At 60.6% G+C, this 26,108-nt stretch overlaps 2 protein-coding genes across 2 annotated transcripts; both read left to right on the top strand.

Moving 5' to 3' along the window:
- The first annotated feature begins 4,931 nt into the window (after nucleotides 1-4,931).
- On the top strand, nucleotides 4,932-11,098 carry UAP1L1 (UDP-N-acetylglucosamine pyrophosphorylase 1 like 1). The gene is made up of 9 exons (XM_055541654.1): nucleotides 4,932-5,387; nucleotides 5,969-6,173; nucleotides 6,378-6,553; nucleotides 6,870-7,042; nucleotides 7,259-7,452; nucleotides 7,866-8,006; nucleotides 8,546-8,731; nucleotides 9,281-9,347; nucleotides 9,804-11,098. The coding sequence occupies exons 1-9, from the start codon at nucleotides 5,099-5,101 to the stop codon at nucleotides 9,885-9,887; spliced, it is 1,515 nt and encodes a 504-aa protein (XP_055397629.1). The 5' UTR covers nucleotides 4,932-5,098; the 3' UTR covers nucleotides 9,888-11,098.
- Nucleotides 11,099-14,642: 3,544 nt separating this feature from the next.
- On the top strand, nucleotides 14,643-26,065 carry MAN1B1 (mannosidase alpha class 1B member 1). The gene is made up of 13 exons (XM_055541644.1): nucleotides 14,643-14,892; nucleotides 15,470-15,578; nucleotides 16,274-16,389; nucleotides 18,037-18,191; nucleotides 18,435-18,544; nucleotides 19,698-19,883; nucleotides 20,560-20,708; nucleotides 21,092-21,280; nucleotides 22,701-22,891; nucleotides 23,505-23,625; nucleotides 24,082-24,279; nucleotides 24,356-24,487; nucleotides 25,135-26,065. The coding sequence occupies exons 1-13, from the start codon at nucleotides 14,785-14,787 to the stop codon at nucleotides 25,336-25,338; spliced, it is 1,968 nt and encodes a 655-aa protein (XP_055397619.1). The 5' UTR covers nucleotides 14,643-14,784; the 3' UTR covers nucleotides 25,339-26,065.
- The last annotated feature ends 43 nt before the right edge of the window (nucleotides 26,066-26,108 follow it).

Consider the following 26,108-nt stretch of genomic DNA (forward strand, 5'->3'; position numbering starts at 1 on the left):
CACCTTGGGGGGTAAAAGAACAAAGAGTTGACGACCACCTCCTCCAGACAGGCTCTTGATGCGGCGATGGGCTCCACACTCTGGCTGGCCTGCCTACCTGTGCCTCTGTGTCCTTGGGCCACAGGCACTGGTTTGAGTCTCAAGCTGTTGTAAGGGCAGCTGCCCTGGCCAGGGAGTGTCCTGGGTCCACTTCTCCCCTGGGGTTATCCCTCAACGTGAGGACTCTTTTATGGTGAGGGACTTGGGGGGTACCTAGAAAGCTGTGAGCCTAGAGTCACCCCATGGAGACTGGTCTGTCCCTGCCTTCCCCTTTAGTGGCAGGACCAGCCAACGTCCCCAGAGGCATTCAGGTCTTTTGTCCTGCAGTTCATCTCCCCTTCGTTCTCTGCTTCCAGCAACCATCCCCCACCCCAGTCCCCTATGCTCAGGGTACTGGCGTTCCTTTACCTCTGAGTCTTTGCACTTGGGGGCTCTCCTACCAGGAACACCCTTCCTCTGTGCTCCTGGCTGAGCCCTGTGCTCTTCTGGTCCACAGTGGTGCTCAGTGGAAACCTTCCTGGAGGTTGCAGCGGAAAGAGCATCTTTGGGTGGGACGCTGAACCAAGGCGAGGCCTGTGGGAGGGGGCGGCCTGGGGGCAGCTCTGTGGGGTTAGGGTGGGTGTGGAGGCCAGCGTCTGGCAGCAAGCAAAGCTGCTGCCTCTCAGACATCATGCCCAGCGGGACCCAGGCTAGGCCACGGCCCCTGTGAGCCTGAGCCCACTGTGCCAAGGAAGCAAAGGCCCCTCAGGGCTTCTAGAGCCATGGGGAAGGTGGGCCCTGCCGGCCCCTGGTCCATGGGTGTTCCGATGGCCCCTCACTAGGCACTGGAGAAAGGCATGGAGAAGCTGGAGTCAGTGCCAGCTCTGGTCGTGGGACTAAGGCGTGGTCCCCATGTCTTTCTGATCCTGAACTCTGATCGCTTCCTCCTGCTTTCCAACCTGCCCGACACCTTCCCACCTGTAACTCTCAGGTTGGCTGTCACCCTGGTGGGGGATGGGGGAGGCTTCCCAGAGGCCCAGGCCAGGCAGATCCTCTGCATCCTTTACACTTTTGAGGTACCCACCCTAGTTGTAATTTTCTCTGCGGCAGCCAGGAGCTCTTTGGAGCAGGCAGGGGCACTGACCATGCCGTCCTCTGCTGCCCCTGGCAAGTGGCCCAAGAAGCTGTCACCCACCTGTGCCTCCTAGGTACCTCCGTTTGTCAGTGCCCCCTCTGCCCAGGTGGGCTGGCCCCCCTACTCTTGGCCCTTCAGGTGCCTCCGGCTACATGGTCTCAATTGTCCAAATCCTTCTGACCTCAGCTGAGGCCCAACCTCCCACGCACACTGTCCACTTGGAGTGCCTGCCACAGACCTCCCTTCAGGGCCACAGACTGATGGAGCGGACCAGCCCCTCATGCAGCATGTTCGCCCACACAGCCGTCGGGCCCAGTCCCTGTGCTAGACCTGGGGCCCAACACGATCGTTCCGTTAACACGCGTTGGCTGAGTGTCCACTGCGTGCTGGTCATGGGTCATGTGATGGCCCACAGCAGTGAACCAGACAACATCCAGCTCTCAGGGGGTTCAGTTCCCACGGGGAAGCCAGGCAGGGGAGGGTGCAGAAAGGCAAGGAGGGACAGAAAAGGATAGAAGGGTCTCCCCAAGTGTGACTTGTGAGCAGAGATCTGGCAAAGTGGAGCAGGAAGTCCTCCAACTTTCTGAAAACAAGCCATTCAGGTGCAAAGGCCCTGAGGCAGGCACACGTCTTTCAGGTCCCGAGCAAGCGCAGGGGACCCCCGAGAGGCTGTTAAGCTCTGCCTCCTAACCCAGGAAGGGCACTTGGAAGGGGTGGGGCTCGCGCCTTAACAGGCGTTCACGGGACAGGCTGGAGGAGGTTTTTCTTTTCTTTCTTTCTTTCTTTGTCTCCCTTCCACCAGGTCTTAGTTGCGGCACGCAGGATCTTTCGTTGTGGCATGTGGGATGGTACAGGAGGCAGTGACCAAAACCATCCCCAAAGAAAAAGAAATGCAAGAAGGCAAAGTGGTTGTCTGAGGCGGCTTTACAAATAGTTGAGGAAAGAAGAGAAGTGAAAGGCAAGGGAGAAAGGGAAAAATATACCCAACTGAATGCAGAGTTCCAGAGAAGAGCAAGGAGAGATAAGAAGGCCTTCTTAAATGAACAATGCAAAGAAATAGAGGAAAACAACAAATTGGGAAAGACTAAAGATGTCTTCAATAAAACTGGAGATGGCAGGAAAACATTTCATGCAAGGATGGCCACAGTAAAGGACAAAAATAGTAAGTACCTAAGAGAAGCAGGAAAGATTAAGAAGTGGCAAGAATACACTGAAGAACTGTAAGCTGGAAAACCATGATGGCGTGCTCACTTCCCTAGAGCTAGACACCCTGGAGTGTGAAGTCAAATGGGACTTCAGAAGCATCACCATGAATAAAGCTAGTGGAGGTGATGGAATTCCAGCTGAGATATTTTAAGTCCTAAAAGATGATGCTGTTAGCATGCTGCACTCAATATGTCAGCAAATTTGGAAAACTCAGGAGTGGCTACAGGACTGGAAAAGGTAAGTGTTTATTCCAGTCTCAAAGAAGGGCAATGCCGAAGAATGTTCAAACTACCACACAATTGCACTCATCTCACATGCTAGCCAGGTAAAATCCTTCAAACTAGATGTCAGCAGTATGTGAACCGAGAACTTCCAGATGTATAAGCTGCATTTCGAAGAGGCAGAGGAACCAGAGATCAAATTACCAGCATTCATTTGATCATGGAGAAAGCAAGGAAATTTCAGAAAAACATCTACTTGTGTTTCATTGACTGTGCTAAAGCCTTTGTGTGGATCACAACAAATTGTGGAACATTCTTAAAGAGATGGGCATACCAAAACACCTTACTTGTATCCTCAGAAACGTGTATGCAGGTCAAGAAGCAACAGTTAGGGCTTCCTTGATGGCTCAGTGGTAAAGAATCGGGCTGCAAATACAGGAGACTCTGGTTCCATCCCTGCTCTGTGAAGATCCCACATGCTGCAGGGCCACTAAGCTTGTGCACCACGACTACTGAGCCTGAGCCCCAGAGCCTGGAAGCTGCAACTATTGAAGCCCAAGCGCCCTAAAGCCCGTGCTCTGCAAGAAAAGCCGCCACAACGAGAAGCTCATGCGTGGCAACTGAAAAGTGGACCCCGCCTTCTGAACCTAGAGAAAAGCCCGTGCAGCAATAAAGACCCAGCATACCCAAAAGTAAATAAATAAAATTATTTAAAATAAAAGAAAAGGAAGACTCAACAGTTAGAATGGGACATGGAACAACTGACTGATTCAAAATTGGGAAAGGAATACAGCAAGGCTATATATATATTGTCACCCTGCTTATTTAACTTAAATGCAGAGTACATCATGGGAAGTGCTGGACTGGATAAATCACAAGCTGGAATCAAGGTTGCCAGGAGAAATCAACAACCTCAGATATGTGGATGATACCATGCTAATGGCAGAAAGTGAAGAGAAACTAAAGAGCCTCTTGATGAAGGTGAAAGAGGAGAGTGAAAAAGCTGGCATAAAACTCAACATTAAAAAACAGCAACAACAACTAAGGCCATGGCATCCAGTCCCATCACTTCATGGCAAATAGAAGGGGAAAAGTGGAAGCCGTGACAGATTTTCTTTTCTTGGACTCCAAAATCATTGGGGATGGTGACTGCAGCCATGAAATTAAAAGATGCTTGCTCCTTGGAAGGAAAGCTATGACAAACCTAGACAGCGTATTAAAAAGCAGAGACATCACTTTGCTGACAAAGGTCCATACAATCAAAGCGATAATAGTCATGTATGGATGTGAGAGTTGGACCATAAAGAAGGTTGAGAGCAGAAAAAAATGATGCTTTCAAACTGTGGTGTTGGAGAAGGCTGTTAAGAGTCCCTTTGACTGCAAGGAGATCAAACCAGTCCATCCTAAAGGAAATCAACCCTGAATATTCATGGAAAGGACTGACGCTGAAGCTGAATCTCCAATACTTTGGCCAACTCATTGGAAAAGACCCTGATGCTAGGAAAGATGGAAGGCAGGAGGAGAATATGGTGGCAGAGGATGAGATGGTTGGATAGTATCATGGACTCAATGGACGTGAATTTGAGCAAACTCCAGGAGATAGTGGTGGACAGAGGAGCCTAGCGTGCTGCAGTCCGTGGGGTCACTGACAGACTCGACTGATGACTGAACAACAACAACAATCTGGGATCTTTAATTGGAGCCTGTGGGATCTTAGTTCCCTGCCCAGGGATTGAACTCAACCTCCCTGCATCAGGAGATAAGAGTCTTAGTCTCTGGACCACCAGGGAAGTCCCAGAGATCTTTTCATATCGGGTCCTAAAGCACAATTTTAACTTGTTTTAACCATGGGTACGTATGACTTTTAGACTTAATGAAACTAGTTTCTAAAAGAAAATTTTGTCCTCTAGTGCCTGAAGCTACTCTTTTCATATTTTTCACCAAGGAAGCTGTAAACAGCAAGAGGTTTAAAACCTGATGGTTCAAGTAAAAAGCCAGGGCCAGGGGCAGCCCCTGCGTGCTTCCGGTCACACGGCAATGGGAAGGAGGAGGAATGAGAAGGAGGGGGCCCACAGGCAGGAAGGTTGGCCTTCTGGGGGGCCCTGCTGGAGATCTGGCTCAGTCCGCCCCCGCCCAGCCCTCAGTCTGCTGGCCCTGAGCCCTGAGCCCCCGGACTGTGGTCCCTGGCGCCAGGGGTCCTGGTAGATGCAAACATGGCCCCTGGCAGGGACGGACCCTGGCCTCCCCAGGGGACTGTGGGCTAGGAGGTGAACTAAAAGTGAAGCCCGCCCTCCAGCGCCAGCGCGGGCAGGGGCGGGGCTGAATAGTGGAGGGGCGGAGCGGGGGCGGAAGAGAGGCGGAGTGGGCAGGGGTCTGCGACCCAGCCGGGCCGGGGCGGGGCGGGGTCAAGGCGGGGCGCCCCTGGCCCGCCCGGCTGGAGTCCGGGCCGCCCGCAGGGTCCCGTGACACCGGCCGGAGAGCGCGGGTCACAAGCGCCAGCGCGGCCGGCGGCGGCAACATGGCCTCGGAGGCGGACCTGCGCGCTCGGCTGCAGCGCGCCAGCCAGGAGCACCTCCTGCGCTTCTGCGCCGAGCTGGCGCCGGAGCCCCGCGCCGCGCTGCTGGCCCAACTCGAGGCCCTGGAGCCCGAGGCGCTGCGCCAGCACTGCCAGCGCGCGGCTGCTGCCCGCGCGCGCCCCCCGGGCCCGCCGCCCGACCTGGCTGCGCGCCTGCAGCCCCTGCCTCCTGAGCGCGTGGGCAGCGCGAGCGAGGGTGACCCCCAGACCCGGCGGCTCTGGGAGGAGGAAGGTAGGCGGCGGGGGTCCCGGCGGCGGGCGCCGCGGGCGGCCGGAAGGGGCCACGCCCACGGAGCGGGCCGAGCGGGGCGCGCGGGGAAGCGGAGCTTGGAGCTCAGTTTGCCTTCTTCGTGAAATCGCCTGCCTTCTCACACGTACCGGCTCGGGTTGGTTCTGGGGCCGAATTCCCTGGGGGCGTGCTTTGTGCTGGGCGCCCCTGGATGGCCAGCTGCCACTTACTGACAGTAGGGGACCCCTGGACACCTGCACAGGCTCCGTTTCACAGCAGCGTTGGCGAGTTGTGCTCCTTGCCTCTTGGCCCGTAGCTGAGGCTGTTGCTCTTGGAGTGGAGTCTGCCCCGGGTCCCCGCCGGCGGTTCCGAACAGGCCCGCGGGGTGTTTCCTCTGAAGGACCCAGGAGGGCGTGGTCACAACCTCGGCAGGGTCGGTGAGGCCCCGGCCCAGGTCAGAGTGTCACCTGGAAAGTTATGCGCTGTGGCTCGCAGCCCCAGGCTCAAGTTTGGTTTGCGCTAAAATGAAGAGGTGGTTGTGTGGTGGGTTTCCGGAACCCCTTCATGGTGCCCCCTGCCTCCAGGTTTCCATCAGATCGCCCTGAACAAGGTGGCTGTGCTGTTGCTGGCTGGTGGGCAGGGCACCCGCCTGGGCGTGACCTACCCCAAGGGCATGTATCAGGTGGGGCTGCCCAGCCAGAAGACCCTGTACCAACTGCAGGCAGAAAGGATTCGGCGGGTGGAGCAGTTGGCCGGCGAGCGCTACGGGACCCGCTGCGCTGTGCCCTGGTGCGCCCGCCTGCATGCCCTTGGCCCCAGAGTGGTTCCCCCTCCCCCACCTTGTGTCGCCCCAGTCCTGCTCCGCACCAGGACTTGAACCCCAGCACAGCCCCAGTCACAGCCCAGCGCCCACCCAGAGGGAGGCCTGCCAGTCCCATCTGCCAGGGGGACCAGGCCCTCTGCAAGGCTGGCTCAGCCTTGCCTCCCTTGCAGGTACATCATGACCAGTGAGTTCACGCTGGAGCCCACAGCCAAGTTCTTCAAGGAGCATGACTTTTTCCACTTGGATCCCAACAACGTGATCATGTTTGAACAGCGCATGCTGCCTGCTGTGTCCTTCGATGGCAGGGCCATCCTGGAGAGGAAAGACAAGGTCGCCATGGCACCAGGTACGCCCGTCTCTGAGGCAGGAAGGGTCTGAATATGGAGGAGGGCCGAGAATGTGGAGCTAGGTCGGGGTCAAGAGGCCTGGGACAGAGGCCAGAATATGCTGCCCAGAGGCTGTGTAGTCCTGAGCAAGGGGCCTCCCTTCTCTGGGCCTTGATTCCCATCTGTCACGTGGAACAGCCACAGGGCTACTTGGATAGCGATGGAGCGCGCCCTTAGGCGCAAGGTCCAGCCCCGAGGGGCCTCCCCTGTCTCTAGCACACCATCAACTAGAGGCCGGCCAGAGCCTTTGCAAGGCCCTTTCTCCTCCGTCGGCAGATGGCAATGGGGGCCTGTACAGCGCGCTGGAGGACCACCAGATCCTAGAGGACATGGAGCGGCGAGGAGTGGAGTTCGTGCACGTGTACTGTGTGGACAACATCCTGGTGCGGCTGGCCGACCCACTCTTCATAGGCTTCTGCGTGCTGCGGGGCGCCGACTGTGGAGCCAAGGTGAGCCGGCGCGCGCCTCGCCCCGCCCGGACCCCGCCTCCCCCTCCAGCTCCGCCCTCATCCCGCCCCGCCCCGACCCGACCCCGCCTCCTCCTCCAGCTCCGCCCTCCTCCCGCCCCTGGCCCCGCCTCCTCCTCCCAGCCCCGCCCCGCCCCGCGTCCCCGCCTGCCCGGTCCCGCCCCAGCCAGCCATCTATCCGTCCTGTCGCGGCTGCAGGTGGTGGAGAAGGCGTACCCTGAGGAGCCAGTGGGCGTGGTGTGCCAGGTGGACGGCGTCCCCCAGGTGGTGGAGTACAGCGAGATCAGCCCCGAGGTGGCGCAGCTGCGCGCGCCAGGTGGGGGCCTGCTGTACAACGCAGGCAACATCTGCAACCACTTCTTCACCCGAGACTTCCTCCGGACGGTCACCAGGTGTGCGTGGCAGGCGGCTTCGCGGCCAGCCTGGCTGCAGGGCCTGGGGGCAGACCTGACCTTCTGTGGGTTGCAGTGCAGAATGGCTCTTGAGTTTAAACAAGCTGGAGGCACCAGAGAGCTCGGCAGCTGGTGCGGCCGAGTGGGCCTGGCCCTCCTGTAGAGAGGCTGTGCTGGCAGGTACCACCCACCCCGGGGCTTGCCGCTGCCACTGTGCTGGTCAGGGGTGAGGTCGATGGTGGCCAGCTCTCTGGCTCTGCAGAGACAGGGCTCAGCTGGGCTCTCACCGCCCTGTGTCCGTTGTGTCCGTCTGTCCAGTTGCCCCACCTGGCCAGGCGTGTGGGAGGCAGGCTGGGGCCCCGAGGTGTCCCATCTGAACTGCGTCTTACCTCCTGTTGGCCTCGCGTCCCCAGGGAGCTCGAGTCCCTGCTGCAGCCACACGTGGCTGTGAAGAAGGTCCCCTGTGTGGATGAGCACGGGAACCCAGTAAAGCCGCTGCAGCCGAATGGGATCAAGATGGAGAAGTTCGTGTTTGACGTGCTCCCGTTTGCCAAGTCAGTGCAGAAGCCGTCTTTGTTCCTGCCCCCCACCCCCATCTTGTGGTAGTTCTGAGGCCCAACAGGCAGGGAAATGGAGGCCGTGCCTCTTTGCAGGGGGGCTGGGGGGCTGCAGGCTGGTTTTGGTGCGAGAAGCCCAGAGGAAGCAGTCCCTGGGGCAGGAGCGGAGGGCACGTCTAGAGCAGTCGGAGCCCTCGGGGTTGTGGACTTGCAGGGACACCTGTGCTTCCTCTTGAGTCCCCCTCTGCCCTGGCCCGGGGCCCTAAAGCTGTTTCTAGGGGAAGTAGCTGGAGCTGCCAGGGTAGGTGGCCCCCACCTGGGGTCCCAGGTTCTGGGGGTCAGGCTGGTGGGAAGGGGAGGGAAGAGAGGGCCAAAGATAGCTCCGGGGACTTGAAACAAAGACTCACCCGTGCTCGGGGGCCCAGAGAACAGACCCCCACGTAGTCTGTGTTGCTCCGGCCTGGCTTTCAGCTGCCAGGGCCCAGGGCATCTGGGCCAGCACGTCGGGTCTGCAGCTGTCTCCTCTGCCCCCCCAGGAACTTCGTGGCCTTCCAGGTGCTGCGGGAGGAGGAGTTCTCGCCACTCAAGAACGCTGACTCAGCTGACAGGGACAACCCCTCCACGTCCCGGCGGGCCCTGCTCGCCCAGCACTGCCGGTGGGCCCTGCGGGCGGGCGCCCGCTTCCTGGACGAGCACGGGGCCCAGCTCCCCGAGCAGCCCAGGTGAGTGTGGGCAGTGGGGTGTGGCCCGAAGGACAGTGATGTCAGGGTGTCACAGCCCAAGCCCCACCCCAGGGCCCTGCTGGCATGGCTGCTGAGCTGGGGTGGGGGCTTCTGCCCTGGCACCACGCTGAATGCAGGTGGCCGTGTGCCCGGTCCTCGAGGTCTGCTCAGGGCCCCAGGGACGTGAGGGCCGCATCTTCCCAGGCGGGGCACCCAGAAAGCAACAGGCAGGTCACTTTCCAGGGTGGGGAAAGAATAGGAACTTAGGTTCCACCCCGATGCCCACAGCCACCTCCTGAATCTGGCTATCCAGGCTGTGAGATGCCTGCAGAGGGCAAGGAGCGTTTTCCAGACCAAGTCAGGGCCTGTCGTTCTGGGGTGGTGTCCGGGGCTGGGTGTTCAGAGGAAGAGGAGATTGCCTGGAGGAGGGCTGCGGGTGTGGGGGATGGTCCGCTGGGTGGGCAGGGGCCGGCTGGCTCCCTGGTGGGTGGGGCCAGGGAGGGCGCTGGGACAGGACCCTGAACTGATCCTGACGAGTGCACTCCCCAGCCTGCCTGGCAGCGCAGAGCCTCCAGCCATCTGTGAGATCTCACCCTTGGTGTCATACGCTGGAGAGGTGAGAGCCGACCGGCCAGCGGGGGCTCCACTGGGGTTGGGGTGGCGGGGTTGGACGGGGCAGGTTGAGCTGGATGCTTGGCTGGGAAGTCACAGCTCTGCCACGGTCAACTGGCAGGGTCAGTGGTCCCTCAGTGGCAGAGGACTGTCCAAGATCTGGGGTGCAGCGAGCTGTCAGAAGCCTGGAGGGGTTGGGGAAGGCAAAGCAGGTCCATCTGAGCCTGGGGTTTGGGCCAGTGGGAGCCTCTCAGTGGGAGGACAGCCCGCTCTGCCTCCTGTGGGCAGTTCTGGCCAGCCCTGTGGGACGGCTGCACGGGCCCGGGAGCTCGAGGTGGCATCCAGCCCTCGCTCCTAGAAACCTCTCTGGCCCTGCCTCTCACTGGCTCCGGGCTGACCTGGGGCCTCACCCAGTGGACCAGGAGGTGGGATCTGGTCATCACGACCTGCTTGTCTCCAGGGGCTGGAGGAGTACCTGCGAGGCCGCGAGTTCCGGCCCCCACTCATCCTGGACGAGGCCATGGCCAGGGAGCTGCGGCCCTGACCCCTGCCAACCCTGGGGCCCAAGACGCAGGACGCAGCCCCACCTGGGCTCCAGGCAGGAGAGCTGCTCTGCGATTCCGGCTGCAGACTGGGGAGCACAGAACGAAGCAGGCTTCTTCTACAGGGGTGGGAGGCCTCCCGCCACCAGGGCCCTGGGAGCCAGGTGACCCCAGGGGACCCCAGGGACCGCAGGGTCCCTGGGGGTGCTCTGGCTTCATTCCTGCAGTGGCGTCCAGGCTGGAGGCAGAGGGACTCGGAGGACTGGGGTGGGGCCCAGGCGGGTGCGGCAGGTGCTGACGGGCGCACGGGCCTGTCTGAGCTGAGGGGGCTTCTGTGCGCCCGCAGACCCGCCTGGCGGGAGCAGGAGTAGCCACGCTGCGCTTTTCTGCAGCGACGAGGCGACGACAGTGTCTGCAGGGCTCCGTGTTGGGAGGGACAGCTGAGCCTGGAGGTCACAGCCAGGCGCCCCTTCCCTGCCCGGCTGTGGCCCACAGCAGGTCCGGAGCTGGCTCTCCGGGAAGCTTGGTCTGCACGCCTGGCAGAGTTCTCTCGAGTTCCGTCCAAAGCCTCAGCCCCCAGAAAACAGTGGGACCCGTGGAGGGCCCACCCCCGGCCCCTGCCCCAAGCCTACAGGGAGCTTCTGACAACACGGTGCCCATACTCCTTACCGCCCCACCTAGGGAGGGGTGGGCACAGCCCCTCACTGCACACCCTCAGCCTGGTCAAGGTGGGGAGAAGCCGGCTGCCTCTGGTCTCTCTCCACGGGCTTGGCTGCCCGGGCCCTGCCCGCTTCCCGCCTGGAGAGCAGCACAGGGCGCCTGCCCCCTCCTCCTGTGAAGAGCCTCCTAAGTGGCCAGGCCCGCCCCACCCCTCCCCACTCCTCCAGCCCATGTGCGGCCAGGCCGTCTCCCCCAGGAAGGGTGCTGTCCCGGGGGCTTCAGTGGCAGTGAGCCTCCTGCCCTGGGTGTGCCGGCGGGGTCAGGGCCAGGCCCAGGGCTGTGCCTCCATCCAGGCTCTAACCTGTGCCTTACTTGCCTTCTCCCAGCTGCTCCACAGGCCAGCAGAGGGCCTGGGGCAGACGAGGGTCACCAAGGAGGAGGCCGAGGTTGAGGGTCCCGCCCGGCCCAGGGGCTCCTCACTGCCACGACGGGGCAGCCTCTTTCCCAAGTCGAGTTCGTTGGGTAAACTATTAAATCAGCTTGCTTTCACAAAGCCTTTTTATTTTCAAATAATTACACCTTCACGTGAGGTTTCGCTCAGCGCAGAGAGGTCCCGGGTACACCTCGCCATCTCCTGCAACGTCTGTCCTTCTGCGATGTGAGGACTCCGTGACCAGGAGACCCTGGTCGTGCTGAGTCCTCTCTCCAGGGTGAGGCTCCCTGTGGGTCGGGGGTCTCATGGCTACAAGCACCTCCCTCCTGCTTCCTTAGGAGCCACGTGCCCCCATCATCTCTCACCCAGACAGCTGCTAATTGAAGCAATTGAGTTTTGAAAGATAGACAAACTCATTTTTCCCAGAATGCAGGGATTTCCAGTCAACACAAGGTGCTGTGATCCAGCCCAGCCTGGCGAGCGCGCTGTCTGACCAGCGAGTGTGGCGGGAGCAGCACTGGGTGTCCCAGGTCTGCGTCTGTCCAGGGGCTGCAGCCTGCTGGCCCTGCGGGAACGAGAGCCCGCAGGCTGATGCTGCTATCAGGAGACTGACTTTATAGTGTGTGGGCAAGTGGACCTGAGTTTGGTTTCATAACAGATTCTCTGAGGTAGCCTTTAGCTCTGTGTTCATTAATTAGCTGAAAGGAGATCCTTCCCTTTTAGTTCAAAGGACTGGGATCAAACAGGAAACCGTGTCTACTCCAGATTTAGCTAAACAGAGAAGGTAATGGCAACCCACTCCAGTACTATTGCCTGGAAAATCCCATGGACGGAGGAGCCTGGTAGGCTGCAGTCCATGAGGTCACTAAGAGTCGGACACGATTGAGCGACTTCACTTTCACTTTTCACTTTCATGCATTGGAGAAGGAAATGGCAACCCACTCCAGTGTTCTTGCCTGGAGAATCCCAGGGATGGGGAAGCTTGGTGGGCTGTCGTCTATGGGGTCACAGAGAGTTGGACACGACTTAGCAGCAGCAGCAGCAGCAGCCTTCAACCAAAGAAGTGAAAGTTAAGTCGCTCAGTCCTGTCTGACTCTTTGCGACCCCATGGACTGTAGCCCACCAGGCTCCTCTGTCCATGGGATTCTCCAGGCAATAGTACTGGAGTGGGTTGCCATTGCCCGCTCCAGGGGATCTTCCCGACCCAGGGATTGAACCCAGGTCTCCTGCATTAGAGGCAGACGCTTTAACCTCTGAGCCACCAGGGAAGTCCTTCAACCAAGAGCGGCCTCTCAAATCCTTAACCTTCAACTCCAGTGAATAATGGTCCCTACACAAACCCTTTTAGTTTCTGCTAGCGTTGCAAAAAGCCAGGACACTGGAAAGAGATTGTGGCAAGCTTAAGTACTTCAAGTGCCGTCAGGCTCTAATCAGTCTTTCCAGCGCCCTCCTAGCCCCCAGTGACGAGGCTCTTTCCAAACCCTGTTCATCATCAGCTCAGAGAAACAAGTTTCCAGTTTGGGAATGAATGTCTTACCACACTCAGCTCAACTGTGGTAAAGTAGCCCCTGTCTTGGAAAACTAAAGTGGTCCAAATGGTGGTGGTCCCTGATGAACCTCGTGTCTCTGAACCTGTTTCTTTTTGCTTAAGCCCCCCGAGATATGCACCACTCCCTCTCCTCAATTCTTCCACCTCCATTCATTAGGCCAAGACATCCTAGAAAATACCACGCTGGAATTTCTTTCTCCCAAAAGGGGAAGAATTCTAGGAATTCACAGTAACAAAACGGCCAACAAAGTGGACTGACTGTTCACCGGCTTTGCTTTGCTTTGCCTCACAGTCCTGGGCTGTTTCTGGAGACACTGACCTATTTGTTGCTATTGAATCAGCTACCACCCTCCTTATGGGCAACATCTCCAGCTGATAGTAACAAAACCCACAGCTCTTCCGGTCAAGACTCAAACTTAAGTCCCTTGAATCCTCTCCCCAGAACGAACCAACAGCCTTAAGTAGAGAAGCCCCTGCAGGTTTAAAGCCTGTGACAGGGTTCCAGGGCTCAGGGGCTCCCCACCCCGTGCACACTGCTAAACAACCTGTGAGAAAGCCCAGTGGCTGAGGATGGAGGTCTGTCCAGGGCCTGCAGGCCATAATCAACGCTGCTGCCCCTCAGCACCCTCTGGCTCTTAATCCCCACCCTCTACAAGCACTCCTGCTGAAAGCAGCAATTTTCACTGTAGTTATGTTGTGTGTTCCTTAGCACAGGTGCACCCTCAGGACACTGTGGGTCTCATTCAGGACCACTGCAAAACAAGGAACCTCACAGCAAAGCGAGTCACGCGACCTTTTGGTCCCAGTGCACAAAGAAGTTCTTTACACTCTTCTGTAGTTTACTAAACATGCAAAAGCATTGTGTCTAAAAAAACACGGATGCACTTCATTAAAAAATACTTATTGCAAAAAACTGCTCACCATTAACAAGTTATTTTAAAAGTAACATCGAAAATCACTGGCCACAGATCACCATAACACATGTAATAGTGACAACAATGTCTGAAAAGTTGCAAGAATCACCAAATGTGACAGAGACAGGAAGTGAGCAAATGCTGTTGGAGAAATGGTGCCCATAAACTTGCTCAATGCAGGGTTGCCACAAACCTTCAATTTGAAAGACATAGTATGCACAAAGTGTGATAAGGGAAAGTATGCTAACACGAGGTGTGCCTGCATTCCAGCTAAGACTAGCCAAGACCTCTCAGATTCCACTTGGGAAGGACAACAACGCATCTGGACATGAATGCCCCGAGGTTTCACTGAAATTCCTTCCTTTCACAAGACTTACAGGCTGATTTGGACGATACAAGGTTTCCTGCAGGCTCCACGCTATTACAGCATTGGGACGACTTACTATTCTGCTCTCAAACCTCTTCACAGGAAGCCATCAGCAATCTGTTAAAACTGTTCTGTTTTACAGGGACATAAAGTCTCCGTGAAAAAGCTGCATTTGATCAAACTCAGCATCGATACTTAGGCCGCCAGATCTTGGAAAACACCAACAAAAGTAATATTCCTCTCCTTGGTCTCGATATGGCTATTATTTGCTACAGGTGCACCTTCTTAGCTGCAAAGCCTTTGCCATGCCCGAACAAACTCAGTTTGCTGACCAAACAGCTGGCTACTTTTACGGTTGACAGGTCCGATGGATGAAAACCCCCGGGCTTCTAACTCCGTAGCGGGCCCCGCGTCATCCCGCCCACCCAGCCGGGCCGGGCCCCAACTGGGTCAAATCCAACCCCTGGGGGGGGGGGGGCAGGGTCCAGCCCTGGGGTCCGCAGCTCAGGGGCTCCCGGCTGACGTGGTGGAGCAGGGGACACCTGCTCGCGGTCAGCACTGCCGTGAGAAGCCCTGGCTGATCCTCAATGCCCACAGGCCCCGGGGGAGCCGCGCGAGGGCGCAGGACGGCCCAGCGGCCCTGAACCCCTCGGGAAGCCTGTCCCAGCGCGGGACAGCCACGGCGGTGAGCTGCGCGCAGGCGCGGCCGTGTGCGCGTGACGTCACCGCGCACGAGCAGACGCAGGGGGCGTAGGACCGAGCCTGCCTTCAGCGCAGCCGCGACGACGGACGCAGGCGCGGTGGGGCTGCGGAGGCGCGGCAGAGGCGCATTGGCGGCGCGGCGCGATGGGCGGGGAGTTGACGGCGCCGCTATGGCCGGACACCCGACTCAGACCGACTGGTCTCTCAGCCCGGCTCGAAGCAGGGCTTCCTGACGCCGCCGGAAGGCGAGGCCCTTCGGGCCCCCGCGGCCGTCATGTACCCGCCGCCGGCGCCGGCGCGTCGGGACTTCATCTCGGTGACGCTGAGCCCCGGCCGGAGCTACGGTGGCGGCCAGGGCCTGAGGCGTCGCTCCTGCTGGCGGGTGAGGGGCGGGCCGGCGGCCGGGTCGGCGCTTCCCCGGGCTGGGGTCTGGGGCCCGGGCGCGACTGCGGCCGGCCTCGCGGGGCCCAGGCGAGGAGGGCTGCGGGTCCCTCTCGGCGGCCACTGTGGGCACCGACGGGGTCTGCGTGGGTTTCCTTTCTCCAGCTCCGACCGCTGGGGCTTCACAGGCGGCTCGGCGGTAAAGAACCCGCCTGTCGAGAGGAGACGCGGGTTCCATCCCTGGGTCGGGGAGACCCCCTGGAGGAGGAGGTGTCTCCCCACTCCGGTGTGCTTGCCGGGCAATCGCATGGACACAGGCGCCTGGCGGGCTACAGTCCATGGGCTTCCAACGGAGTGGGACGCTGCGAGTCACTGGCACCCACGAAGCCCGCGCGGGTGTCGGCTGCAGTACCGCTCCAGCCTGCGGCCCCCGCTTGGAAGAAACGTCCCCGGTTCAGAAGCAGCAGAGCCCCACGCTGGGCCTCGGGAATTGCTCCTCATCCTCCCGGAGTCTGACACGGCGGGAGAGAGTGCTCCGTGTGCTCCTTTCAGTAAAATAGCCGTTGTCTGTCCCTCAGAAATGGAAGCAGCTGTCAAGGTTACAGCGGACGGTGGTCCTCTTCCTGCTGGTGGTCGTGATGCTCTTCGGCCTCTTGTCCTATGTCCACGTGGCCGACGAGTGGACAGGTACCAGCTTGCATGATCCTCGGGCGTCCTGAGGGCTGACTAAGGGGTGGCACAGCGATCTGGCAGCGGCAGGAGGCCTAGACTTCAACGCATTGGCAGGAAGTGAGACAAGGAGAAGCCTAGAATGTTCCCAGCGCCCCGCTATAAGGTGGCTGTTAATCTGCGGTGTGTGACTGTTTCCCAGACATCTGCTGTGAGAAGCGGCCTGTCGGCCCGGCCCTCTCACACCGAGATCCAGGTCCGAGGGTACAGGCAGAGTCTGCACGTGCTGCGCTGCAGGCGCTTCCTAACATGCACCGCAGTGCTGGGAAGGAAGCGCAGGTGCCGGCAGGAGGGGCAGCTCCCTCCTGGGTTCTGCGCAAGGCTCCTTGGAGGGGGAAAGCTGCAGAGCCCCCACGGGTCGCTCCCGTGAATGGCCGTGAATGGCCCGTGTGCCACCGTGGGCCTCCTTGAAGTGGAAAAGATAAAGGCCAAGTGTGTGGGTTGTGGGTGGGGATAAAGACAGAAGCTGCCGGGAGCTATGGGTAGGGTTTCCTTGCCTGTGGCCACTCTGGAATTCCTTGACCTGCCCTTTGCGGAGGTCCCAGCCTGTCCTTTTCCAGGAGGGCTGGCTGTGTAGGTGCTGTTTCCAGTGCCCTTTGACTCTCCTCTGGGCCTTGAGGCGTATTTGAGATAAAATAGATTCTCCTGTTTAGCTGTGGACAGCAGGTCGGCAGCAGCAGGGCAGATGAGACCAGCAAACCCACCCGTCTTGCCAGCTCCTCAGAAAGCAGCTGAGAACCCGGAGGCCGTGGCGGGGCTGTCGCCTCAGGTACTTGGAGTAAACTGAAGGTGGAGTCGCAACTGGGGTCCAGGCCAGAGGCGCTTCAGCACAGCGTGGGCTGTTTGAGAGGGACTTGGAAGAATTCTGCTTCCTGCCATGTGTCTGAGGTTTTCACCTGAGCCTCCTTGCTCTGGGCTGGGGGGACGGAGGAGACGCGGAGAGAGGAGGAGGGCCATTCTGTCCTCCGTCCTCTTGGTCCGTCTGGCGCTCCGGGTCCTTGGGAGGTGAGAGAGATCGGCCCTTTTCTCTGGGAGCTACTGGCCGGGGGCGGTCAGGCGGGGGCTCCACTCTGGACCTGCCCAGACGGAGGTGCTGGGGCCTCCGCATCACAGTGGGGTCAGCAGGGAGGACTGGGAGTTGGCAGGTGCGTGGTGCCTGCCGTCCAGAAGGGGTGGGGGCAGGGGTGAGGCCGCGTCCTGCGGGGCCCCGAGCCGTCCAGGGGGGCGAGCGGGAGCGGGGGAGCACGTGGAGACTAGAGGGCGTGGGGTCAGCCAGAGCCAGGGCAGGTCCCAGCCCAGGAGAGCGGCCGGCCTCTGAGCGCCCAGGGTGCTCTGTGCCAGGTGCACGCTCCTGCGGGTTGGGGTGTCCAAGTGGGCCCAGGCGCCCCCAAGGAGAGGCTCTGGGGCTGATACCGGCCTCAAGCCGCACAGGGTGCCTGCTCTCACCCTGTCTCTCTGGAAGGTCTGTGTGTGAGAGAGCCGGTTTCTCCCTTTAGAGCCAAGAGCATTCCTTCTGTCACTTCTGTGGCCACTCTTGTGTGTTGACTTCACGGTCATGTGACAGCAGAATGTGGCTGTCTCTCCTCTGAGAGACACGTTTCCACACCTCAGCATCCATGACCTGGACTCGGGGGTCCAGGAGGGGCCTGGGACGAAGGCGTGGACATCCACGTCTCCTGTGGAGCGGGTCTCCGGGCCCCTGCGCATCCTGAGGTTGCTGGCACCTCCTCTCAGTCCGATGCCGGCGCTCGTCCCGAGACCTGCTTCATCCATGGAGCTTTGTTTCAGCTGCACCTACTCGTGACCTGGGGGCCCGGCTCGGTGGGGTTTGGATCTTGGAAGGGGGTGTCTTCACGGATCCTCCCCCAAGGTGTCCATGGGTGCTGCAGCCAGAGGCCTTTCCATTCACGAGTCTGTGTCCTTGGGAGCTGGAGGAGTTGCTGTCTCAGCCGCTGCTGGGCGCTGGCGCCAGGAGGAGCGCAGGTTCCACGGCGCTCTGTGGCTGACCGGCCGCCTCTGCCGCAGCCTTCCGAGGCTGAGGGGGGAGTCCCGGGCGCAGGCCTGGGCAGTGTTCTCAGTGGCTCCATCAGCGGGGCTGGGGTGGTTTATCCCTGCCCTGCTACCCTTAGGGTCTGACTCCCAGACACGGTCTGGCCAGGGGCTTAACTGACTCTCCAGGGCTACACTCGCCCATCAGCAGAGCCTCCATCAGGGAGTCAGAGCCAGGAGCTGACGAGAAAGGGGCTCCTCCCAGAGCTGCGCATCGTATGAAAAGTGGAAAGCATTTCCTCTAGGAAACGGCAGCTGCTCAGCCAGTGCACAGCGCTCCCTGTGTGGCTCCAGGTCTGACTGGGGACGGGCTGCGTCCTAGAAGCGGGATGGAATCATTGTACGAGTGACTCTTGTCTCTGTCCAGAAGCCCCAAAGGCATTTCCGACGAGGACCCCCCAACCTGCAGATTAGAGCGCCCGATGGAGACCCCCAGGAGAGGAGGCAGGACCGGGCCCAGAGGAGGGCAGAGGTGGTGGGCGAGGCTGGCTGGGGAGCAGAGGCGCAGAGAGACGGCCTCAGGTACCGGGAGTATCAGAGATGGTCTGATTGTGGGAACTAGTGTTTTCTGGTTTTTTTTTGACAAAGTGCTAACAAGTGTTTTCCTGTGTTTCACACCGTGCGCCCTCGCAGAATAGGGTGTCTGTGACTTGTGCATTCACGGTCCCCTGGGGAGCGTGCGGGTTTGAGCCTGAGCTCGGTGGCAGCCTTGGGGCATCCACACATCTGTCCCTGCTCTGAGCATTCACGTTTCTCTCCCTGTAGCTGGAGGGGAGCAGGGACCAAGCCACAGCAGGGCACTGAACCTCCTGGAAAGAAGGCAGAGCTCCCCACCAGGCCTTCCCCAAAGGCAGCGAGGATTCAGGCCAACCCAGGTAAGGTCCGCCTGCCCCCTCCGGCCTCAGCTGCCGTTCGTTCTGAGTGTCGCGGCGAAGGACACGCCCGAGAGCTGGGGTGGCTGTGCGGCCCCTGCTTCCCCTCGGAAGCTCGGCTCAGCCTGGACACCCAGGTGCACCAGGCTCATGTGCGTCAGGCACTCGGTAGCTTTGGTGATGGCGTCTGGCTCCTGGACAGATGTCTTTCAGTATCCGGTGCTGCAGCCGTTTTAAGTTGGTTTTGTGTTCTAGTAGCGGTGACTGACGGCGTTGTGGCAGTCTCAGATGAGCGGGGAGGGCTCAGCCGCACACGCACGTCTGCGTCCTCCTGCCGCCTTCCTGCGTGCAGAGTGCTGTGTGACGCTGAGCAGGGCCCGTGTGCTGTGAGGTGGATGCTGTGTGCGTCCGTTCAGAGTAGAGCAGTGTAGACGAGGCTGCCCAGACTCGCGAACTACCTCCTCCCCGCTTTCGCTTCCCCGTCACCATAAGTTCATTCTCTACGTCCGTGGGCCCCTTTCTATTTTGCGACTAAGTTTACTTGTACCATGTTTTCTTTAGATTCCATGTATAAGGGGTGTCACAGGATGCTTGTCTTTTGTCTGAGCTACTTCCTTCACTGTGATGGTTGCGAGCTCCGTCCACGTGGCTGCAAAGGCCATCACTTCAGTCTTTTGCATGGCTGAGTGAGCTTCTGCTGTGTGCATGTAACGCGTTTTCTTTCTTTGTTTCTCCGTTGGTGGACGTTCAGGTCGCCTCCGTGTCTTGCTTTTGTAAACAGTGTTGCAGTGCCGTTGAGGGCCGTGGATCGTTCAGTCGTGCTTCTCTCCGGATATATAGCCAGGAGTAGGTCGCGGGGTCGTATGGTAGCTCTATGACTGGCTTGTTAAGGACCTTCTATATTGGTCAACAAGGTTTTCTTGTCCGGGTCACCAGCGCCCGTCACGTTTGATGTCCACGAGCCAGACTGCTCACCAGGCACACTGGGTCCTCCACTTTCGCTCCTTCGCTGTTTCCTGGAGGGGGATCCCTGCTGGGACCTGGTGGAGCTGACCAGCCTGGGCCGGTGGCATCTTCAGCTGGGGCCTTCACTGCAGCCTAAGGTGCCCCACGGCAGGTCTGCCTGGGTGCCCACACCCTGCTTTCCTCCTCCCAGCCCCCCAGAACGAGCGCCAGAAGGCTGTGGTAGATGCCTTCCTCCACGCGTGGGCTGGATACCGCAAGTTCGCCTGGGGCCACGACGAGCTGAAGCCCCTGACCAGGTCCTTCAGCGAGTGGTTCGGCCTTGGCCTCACGCTGATCGACGCCCTGGACACTATGTGGATTCTGGGGCTAAAGAAAGGTACCTGCCTGTCCCTGCGGTGGGCTCGAGCTCAACGCGCGTGACCCTCGGGCCCGAGCGAGCCTGGTCTGGGAGGCGACCGCACGCTGCGTCCTGCTGGGCTGTGCTTCCCCTTGTCCTGGCTGCCAGCGTGGCTGTGCTGGCCGCGGGCAGCTCTCTGTCCTCACACATCCGTGCGCCCTGCGCCTCCTGCAGAGCGCTGAGCGTGGTGGAGGGTGGAGTCCAGGGGCCTCTGCAGCCCGTGTTTCTGGCGGTCAGGAGGGCCCTGTGGTGGGAGGCGGCACGTGATCCGACGCGGTGGCCGGCCGCGCCCGGAGTCTCCCTCAGGCCTTGTCGGTGGAGACAGGGTGAGACGGGTGGCGTGTCCCCGGGTGTCTGAACTGGCGCGCAGGCCCTGTTCCGTCTAACCCTTGCACTGCAGGCCTCCAGCCGCTCACTCTCTCGTGCTTCTCTGTAGCGTGGCTTTCATGTCGAGCACTTGTGCTCACGCTGCACGGCCTTCCCCCAGCTGCACGCTGGCCCCATGTTTTCTGTGCGGTTGGAGGACTCCTGGGCCCCCCTCCTGCGTGAGGAGGTGATGTCGGAACCCTGAAGGGGTGTGCAGAGCCCCGAGGGCGCGGCCAGGAAAGGCTGGCCTGTTCATTTGTTCCTGTGTCTCTGCTGTTCCACGTGGCAGAATTTCAAGAAGCCAGGAATTGGGTGTCCAAGAGGTTATTGTTTCAGAAAGATGTGGACGTCAACCTGTTTGAGAGCACAATCCGGATCCTGGGGGGGCTTCTGAGTGCCTTCCACCTGTCTGGGGACATCCTCTTCCTGAAGAAGGCTGTGAGTGTCCCGGCGTCGGGTCTGCTCGCGTCCTGGGGGGACTGGGGTCTCAAGTGCTCAGCAGTCAATGCTTTTCTCGCGGGATTAGGCTGTGGCGGGCGTTTGTTTCCGGTTCTGTCTCCTCCCGCTCTGGCATCTGTTTCCAAGCACGTGGGTGGCTGAAGCAGCATTGTGCCAGCCTGCCGCCTGCCCGTGAGGTCATTCTGAACTAATTGAGTCCAGCTCGATTTTTGTAGCTGGCCGGGGTTGGGTCAGGTGAAGCCAGCATACTCGGGTCTGTCCACGGAATTAGATGAAAATGGGTGTTGGGTTCACCATCGTGTCGTGGAGACAAGGCCGCCGAGCAGCAGGAATCGTTGACTCATCGCTGTGTTGTGTATCAGGAGGATTTTGGAAATCGGTTAATGCCTGCCTTCCGAACACCCTCTAAGATTCCATACTCCGATGTAAACATTGGCACTGGAGTTGCTCACCCACCCCGATGGACCTCTGATAGCACGGTGGCTGAGGTGACAAGCATTCAGCTGGAGTTCCGAGAGCTCTCTCGTCTCACGGGGGATAAAAAATTTCAGGTACGGAGGGGCTCTGCCCCTGGCTGGTGCGGGTTTTCTGCGGGGCCGTCTCTGGCTCGTGGAGGCGAGTGCAGCTCTGCGTGGTTGTGGGTCCTGGGCCACGAGACTCGCGTCGGTGTTGGTTCTTGTCCCACGTTCTCCTGCAGAATCTCATTTTCTGGTGATGCCAGAGGCGCAGATGGGAGAGGCCTTGACTGGAGGCTGAGTCCTCTGCCTGGCCCGCCCCGTGGGGCCCCGACAGCTGACGGCTTGTCCTGCCGCGCTCGGCGTGGCCTGGTGTCCACTTGCCATTGTCCTGGGCCCTCCTGCAGTGGCGAGGACGGCCTGCTGTGTTGTGGCTGAGTGCCACGGGGTGTGTTGGAGGTCTGGGTTTCGTAGCCAGGTCAGCGTAGGTGACGTCGTCGTCGTCCCGTTTGTGGTGCCCTGACTGGGCCCCGCACGCTGTCCCGGGTGGGCAGCTGGAGTGGTGTGCCGGCCTGGCTCCGGCTCGCAGCGCTGACTGTGTGTGTGGAGCGATGGCGGGCCTGTCTCTGTGGCTGGCTCTGGTTGTCTGTCTTCAGCAGCGTCTGCCGCCTGCCTCCACGGGGCCTCCTGTGGCGGGCCTGTCTGCTTGTTGGCATCCGCTCAGCGTTCCCTGCTCCCTCTGCTCACCCCATCGCGTTTTTGTTGAGATGTTTGTGTCGCGAGGTCGCGCCGTCTCCCGTAACCGTGGCTGTCTGTGCTCACGTGTCTGGTTGTCGTCACCCTCTAGAGCTGTCCCCCCAACCCAAGCGACCCCAGCACTGTTTACCGACTTCCCGTTCGTCACTCCAGCACCCTGGGCAGCCGGGCAGGCTGTGCGGAGCTTTCCCCGTGCGCAGTGGCTTCCCATCCTCTCCTGCCATGGCTGCAGTCTGGGTGGCCAGTGAGCCTGCTGTCTCAAGGCGGCAGGACCAGTCAAGATCCTTCCTTTCTCAGTGTAGAGAACCCCTGACACGGTGGACTTGTTTCTGGGCTGATGACTGCCAAGCTTCAGCTGGTGTGCCGCTGGGTCATTGGCGGGGGGGCCCGGGCTGGGTCCAGCTGTCCAGACGTGCCTTTGTCCGCCATCCAGCTGTCACTTGTCCCTCCTCACGGGGGTGTGACAGTGTCTCCAGTTGGGTTTGATTTTTTAATCCGTGCTATGCCGCCGTGTGTGTGTCCACGTGCCGCGTGTCTTTTGTGTAGGAGGGCGCCAGCAGGTCCCCGGCCGGGCACTGCCGTGAGGGGCCTGTGCCGTCCTGAGGTTGGGACGTGGTCACACCACGCAGGCCACTTGCTCCTGACCTGTACTCCTGGCTCAGGGCTGGGAAGGGTCTCGAGGACAGCTTCAGCCACACGGTTGGCTGCCGGCAGCCCCTCTGCCTAGCCCACGCACTCACCGCCCCCACCATCTGCCCAGGAGGCCGCAGAGGAGGTGACGAGACGCGTGCATGCGCTGCACGGGAAGCTGGACGGGCTGGTGCCCATGTTCATCAACACCAACAGCGGCAGCTTCACCCACCTGGGCGTGTTCACCCTGGGCGCCAGGGCCGACAGCTACTACGAGTACCTGCTGAAGCAGTGGATCCAGGGCGGGAAGAAGGAGAGGCAGTGAGGCCTGTTTCTCTGCCTTCGGGGTGGCCCCTGGGCTCGGGGCGGCGGGGCCCTCTGTGGGGAGGGGTGTTCCTGTTCATCCTATACGCAGAGCAAGGACCGGCCACCGGGGTGGGAGACAGGGGTCTTCCTTGGGGCGGTGGCTGCTCGGTCGTCGGCTCCGGCGGGAGGCAGCCAGGGCCATGTGGGCCTCCTCGTGCTTAGCGCTTTGACACTGAAAACTCACACATTCCCAGGGAGCAGCCTGGTCGCTCCTTGTCTAGTCGCTCCTCTCCTAAACCCCAGTGGGGGGCTGGGATCCTCTCAAGCCTCAAGCCTGGGGGTGACTGTGGCCCAGGAAGTGTCACTGACTGGGAGCCCGCAGGCTGCTTCAGGGTGAATCAGGCGGGCAGAGGCTGGTCTCCAGTGGCCCCTTGGGGCTGGGTGGGAGGCACTGACCTCACTGGAGTGGGGCGGCCCAGAAGCCCGAGAGGCTGACCCCATGGGGCTGGCAGGGCCGGGCCTCCTAGATCCCAGAACGGGGACAGGACCTCGGGGTCAGCCCTGTTTGTGGACCTGAGGGCTGTGCGCCCACCTGGCCAGAGCACACAGGCCCCGCTGGTCTGCATAGGCTGCTGGAAGACTACCTGGAAGCCGTGGACGGGATCAGGAAGCACCTGCTCGCGAGGTCTGAGCCCAGGAAGCTGACCTTCGTGGGGGAGCTCAACCACGGACGCTTCAGCGCCAAGATGGTGAGTGGGAGCGTATTTCCCTGATGCGGCTTCAAGGCAGTGTGGGGACCCGGCCTCTGTGCTTGATGTCTGATGGCTCTGAGTGGGGACGACCGGGGGGACCTCGTGATCCTGGCCGTGGAGCGGGGCGGTCCCGGGTGGATGTGGGTGTTCCGTGAGAGCAGCAGGAGGAGCTGAGGTCTGTGGGGTGCCAGGGCCCCCACCTCGGAGCCCCCACCTCCTCCAGGTCCCCTGCCCCGCCCCGAGTCTCTCCTTCCACGCTCTCGGGGAACCCCCACTCCCAGTTGCACCCCCTCCTGCTCTCCTGCAGCCAGGGCTCTGTCAGCCTTTGAGGTGGTCCTTCCAGAAGCTTCTCCCCTGCCCGTGTGGGGCCCCGCGTGCTTGGCCCACAGCTCAGTCCCCTGTCTGAGGCCTGACGGCGCTGGACCCGCTGCTGAGGTGACCCTGTGGTTTCAGGACCACCTGGTGTGCTTCCTGCCGGGGACACTGGCTCTGGGTGCCCACCACGGCCTGCCTGCTGAACACATGGAGCTGGCCCAGGCACTCATGGACACCTGCTACCAGATGTACCGTCAGATGGAGACGGGGCTGAGCCCCGAGATCGCACACTTCAACCTCCACCACACGAAGGCTGTTAAGGATGTTCAGGTGAAGGTGAGTCATGCTGGGCCCAGGGCTGGGCCAGATGGGAGTGCCGGGAGGCACCTCCTGAGCCCACGTGCCTCCCCAGGCGGCCGACAGACACAACCTGCTGCGGCCCGAGACCGTGGAGAGCCTGTTCTACCTGTACCGCCTCACGGGCGACCACAAGTACCAGGACTGGGGCTGGGAGATCCTGCGCAGCTTCAACACCTACACGCGGGTGAGCCCCCGCCGTGTCCCCAGGGCCTCACCGTCACCTCCCAGGGGCTGCACTGGGAGGCCCTGCCCTGCTGTGAGGGCCCGGGGGTCGGGGCATCCGTCTGTCCTGTCTGGGGGACAGCTGTGTCGGGAGGGTCCCTGCGGTGGCCCGAGCCGCACAGAGCGTGTCTCTGCTGGGTCCTCCATGTGGCTTGGGCAGCGTGTTTCCACCCAGCAGGTGGGTGACCTCTGGGCCACTACTCCCCAGGCCGGGGGCCCCAACCCACACCACCCCCTGCTATGCTCAGGGCCCACTACCCCCTGCTATGCCCAGGGCACACTGCCCACCCTGGCATGGCTGCAACATGACCTTCGCCCTGTGGCCCCTGAGGTGGACTCTACGCCCCTCGGGTGGCCTTGGGGCCTTTGTGAGGCCCGCACATGTTTTGGAGGTGGCACTTGGCATCTGGTCACTGAAGGGAACCACGGCTGACCTCCAGGTGGCCATTCCCTCTGGGCTTTGGATTTGGAGTCCTCCCCGCCCCAGACCCTGCCCTGGGGGGCCCTGTGTTCTGGGGTGGGCTAGTGCCCCTGGGGGCGCGCCTCTGGCTGGCAGCCCTCCAGAGGGCTGAGCCAGCATCGTGACTTGCGGCCTCGGCTCTCGAGCAGGTCCCCTCGGGCGGCTATTCTTCCATCAGCAACGTCCAGGACCCCCGCCACCCCCAGCCCAGGGACAAGATGGAGAGCTTCTTTCTGGGAGAGACGCTCAAATACCTGTATCTGCTCTTCTCCGACGACCCCGACCTGCTGAGCCTGGACACCTACGTGTTCAACACAGAGGCTCACCCCCTGCCCATCTGGGCCCCCTCCTAAGGCGGGATGGCTCATGAGTAGGCGCTGCCCAGGAGGCTGATATGTGCTGTCCGTGAGGATGCCTGTCGGCAAGACCCGGGCCCTGACCTTGGCTGTGAGGTGTCCCCTCAGCTGGCGGCACGTGCTCCGGGCCGGGCTGGTGACAGAGGCCGGCGGGCCACAGGGCCAGGATGCTGCGGAGCCTTGTAGCTGCTCGGCGTGGCCACTGGGCGTCCGGTGCTCTGCCGCTGGTTCTGTGCTCCTCGCCTGGTTCCTGTTGGATCACCCTTTGGAACACGTAGGAATAAATGGGCGGTGTAATTCTGGGGATCCTGTCCACTCAGCGAGTTTCTTCCTTCCTCCTAGAAAATCAAATCAATTGACTACATTCCTGAAGCCTGAACACTCTCTTGCTGCCCTGCAAGGGCTTCCTCGGGGTCCTGGGCGTCTGGTCACCCCAGGCCACTTTGGCCCAGAGCCCACGATATGATCAGAGACAGTCTTGGGCATAGCCCAGTACAGCCCAGCCTAGGGGTCACAGCCTGTGAACATGCCCGACCCAGGGGCTCGGGGTGTCCTGACCTCATGGGGATTCGGGCTCCTGGCTGGCTGTGGTGTTTACACGTTGGACTCAGGGATCCGCCCCTGCCTTTACAGGGCTGGGCAAGGCTGGGGGGCATGTTCACCGGCTCCCAGCCCAACAGACAGACTTCTAATCCACGATAAAGTACACTTGTTCTGAATGGCATGTGCTTCGTCTTTATTTTCTGATTTCCAGCATGGGGTTGGGG

This window comes from Bubalus kerabau, chromosome 11, assembly GCF_029407905.1.
Source record: "Bubalus kerabau isolate K-KA32 ecotype Philippines breed swamp buffalo chromosome 11, PCC_UOA_SB_1v2, whole genome shotgun sequence".
Classification (NCBI taxonomy): Eukaryota; Metazoa; Chordata; class Mammalia; order Artiodactyla; family Bovidae; genus Bubalus; species Bubalus kerabau.

Bases quoted from the DNA above. Each gene is read 5' to 3' on its own strand.
- UAP1L1 (XM_055541654.1), top strand. From the start codon at position 5,099: ATGGCCTCGGAGGCGGACCTGCGCGCTCGGCTGCAGCGCGCCAGCCAG. The intron at 5,388-5,968 runs GTAGGCGGCGGG...CCCTGCCTCCAG, and splicing joins GCGGCTCTGGGAGGAGGAAG to GTTTCCATCAGATCGCCCTG. The intron at 7,043-7,258 runs GTGAGCCGGCGC...TCGCGGCTGCAG, and splicing joins GCGCCGACTGTGGAGCCAAG to GTGGTGGAGAAGGCGTACCC.
- MAN1B1 (XM_055541644.1), top strand. From the start codon at position 14,785: ATGTACCCGCCGCCGGCGCCGGCGCGTCGGGACTTCATCTCGGTGACG. The intron at 15,579-16,273 runs GTACCAGCTTGC...TCTCCTGTTTAG, and splicing joins CGTGGCCGACGAGTGGACAG to CTGTGGACAGCAGGTCGGCA. The intron at 21,281-22,700 runs GTACGGAGGGGC...CCATCTGCCCAG, and splicing joins CGGGGGATAAAAAATTTCAG to GAGGCCGCAGAGGAGGTGAC.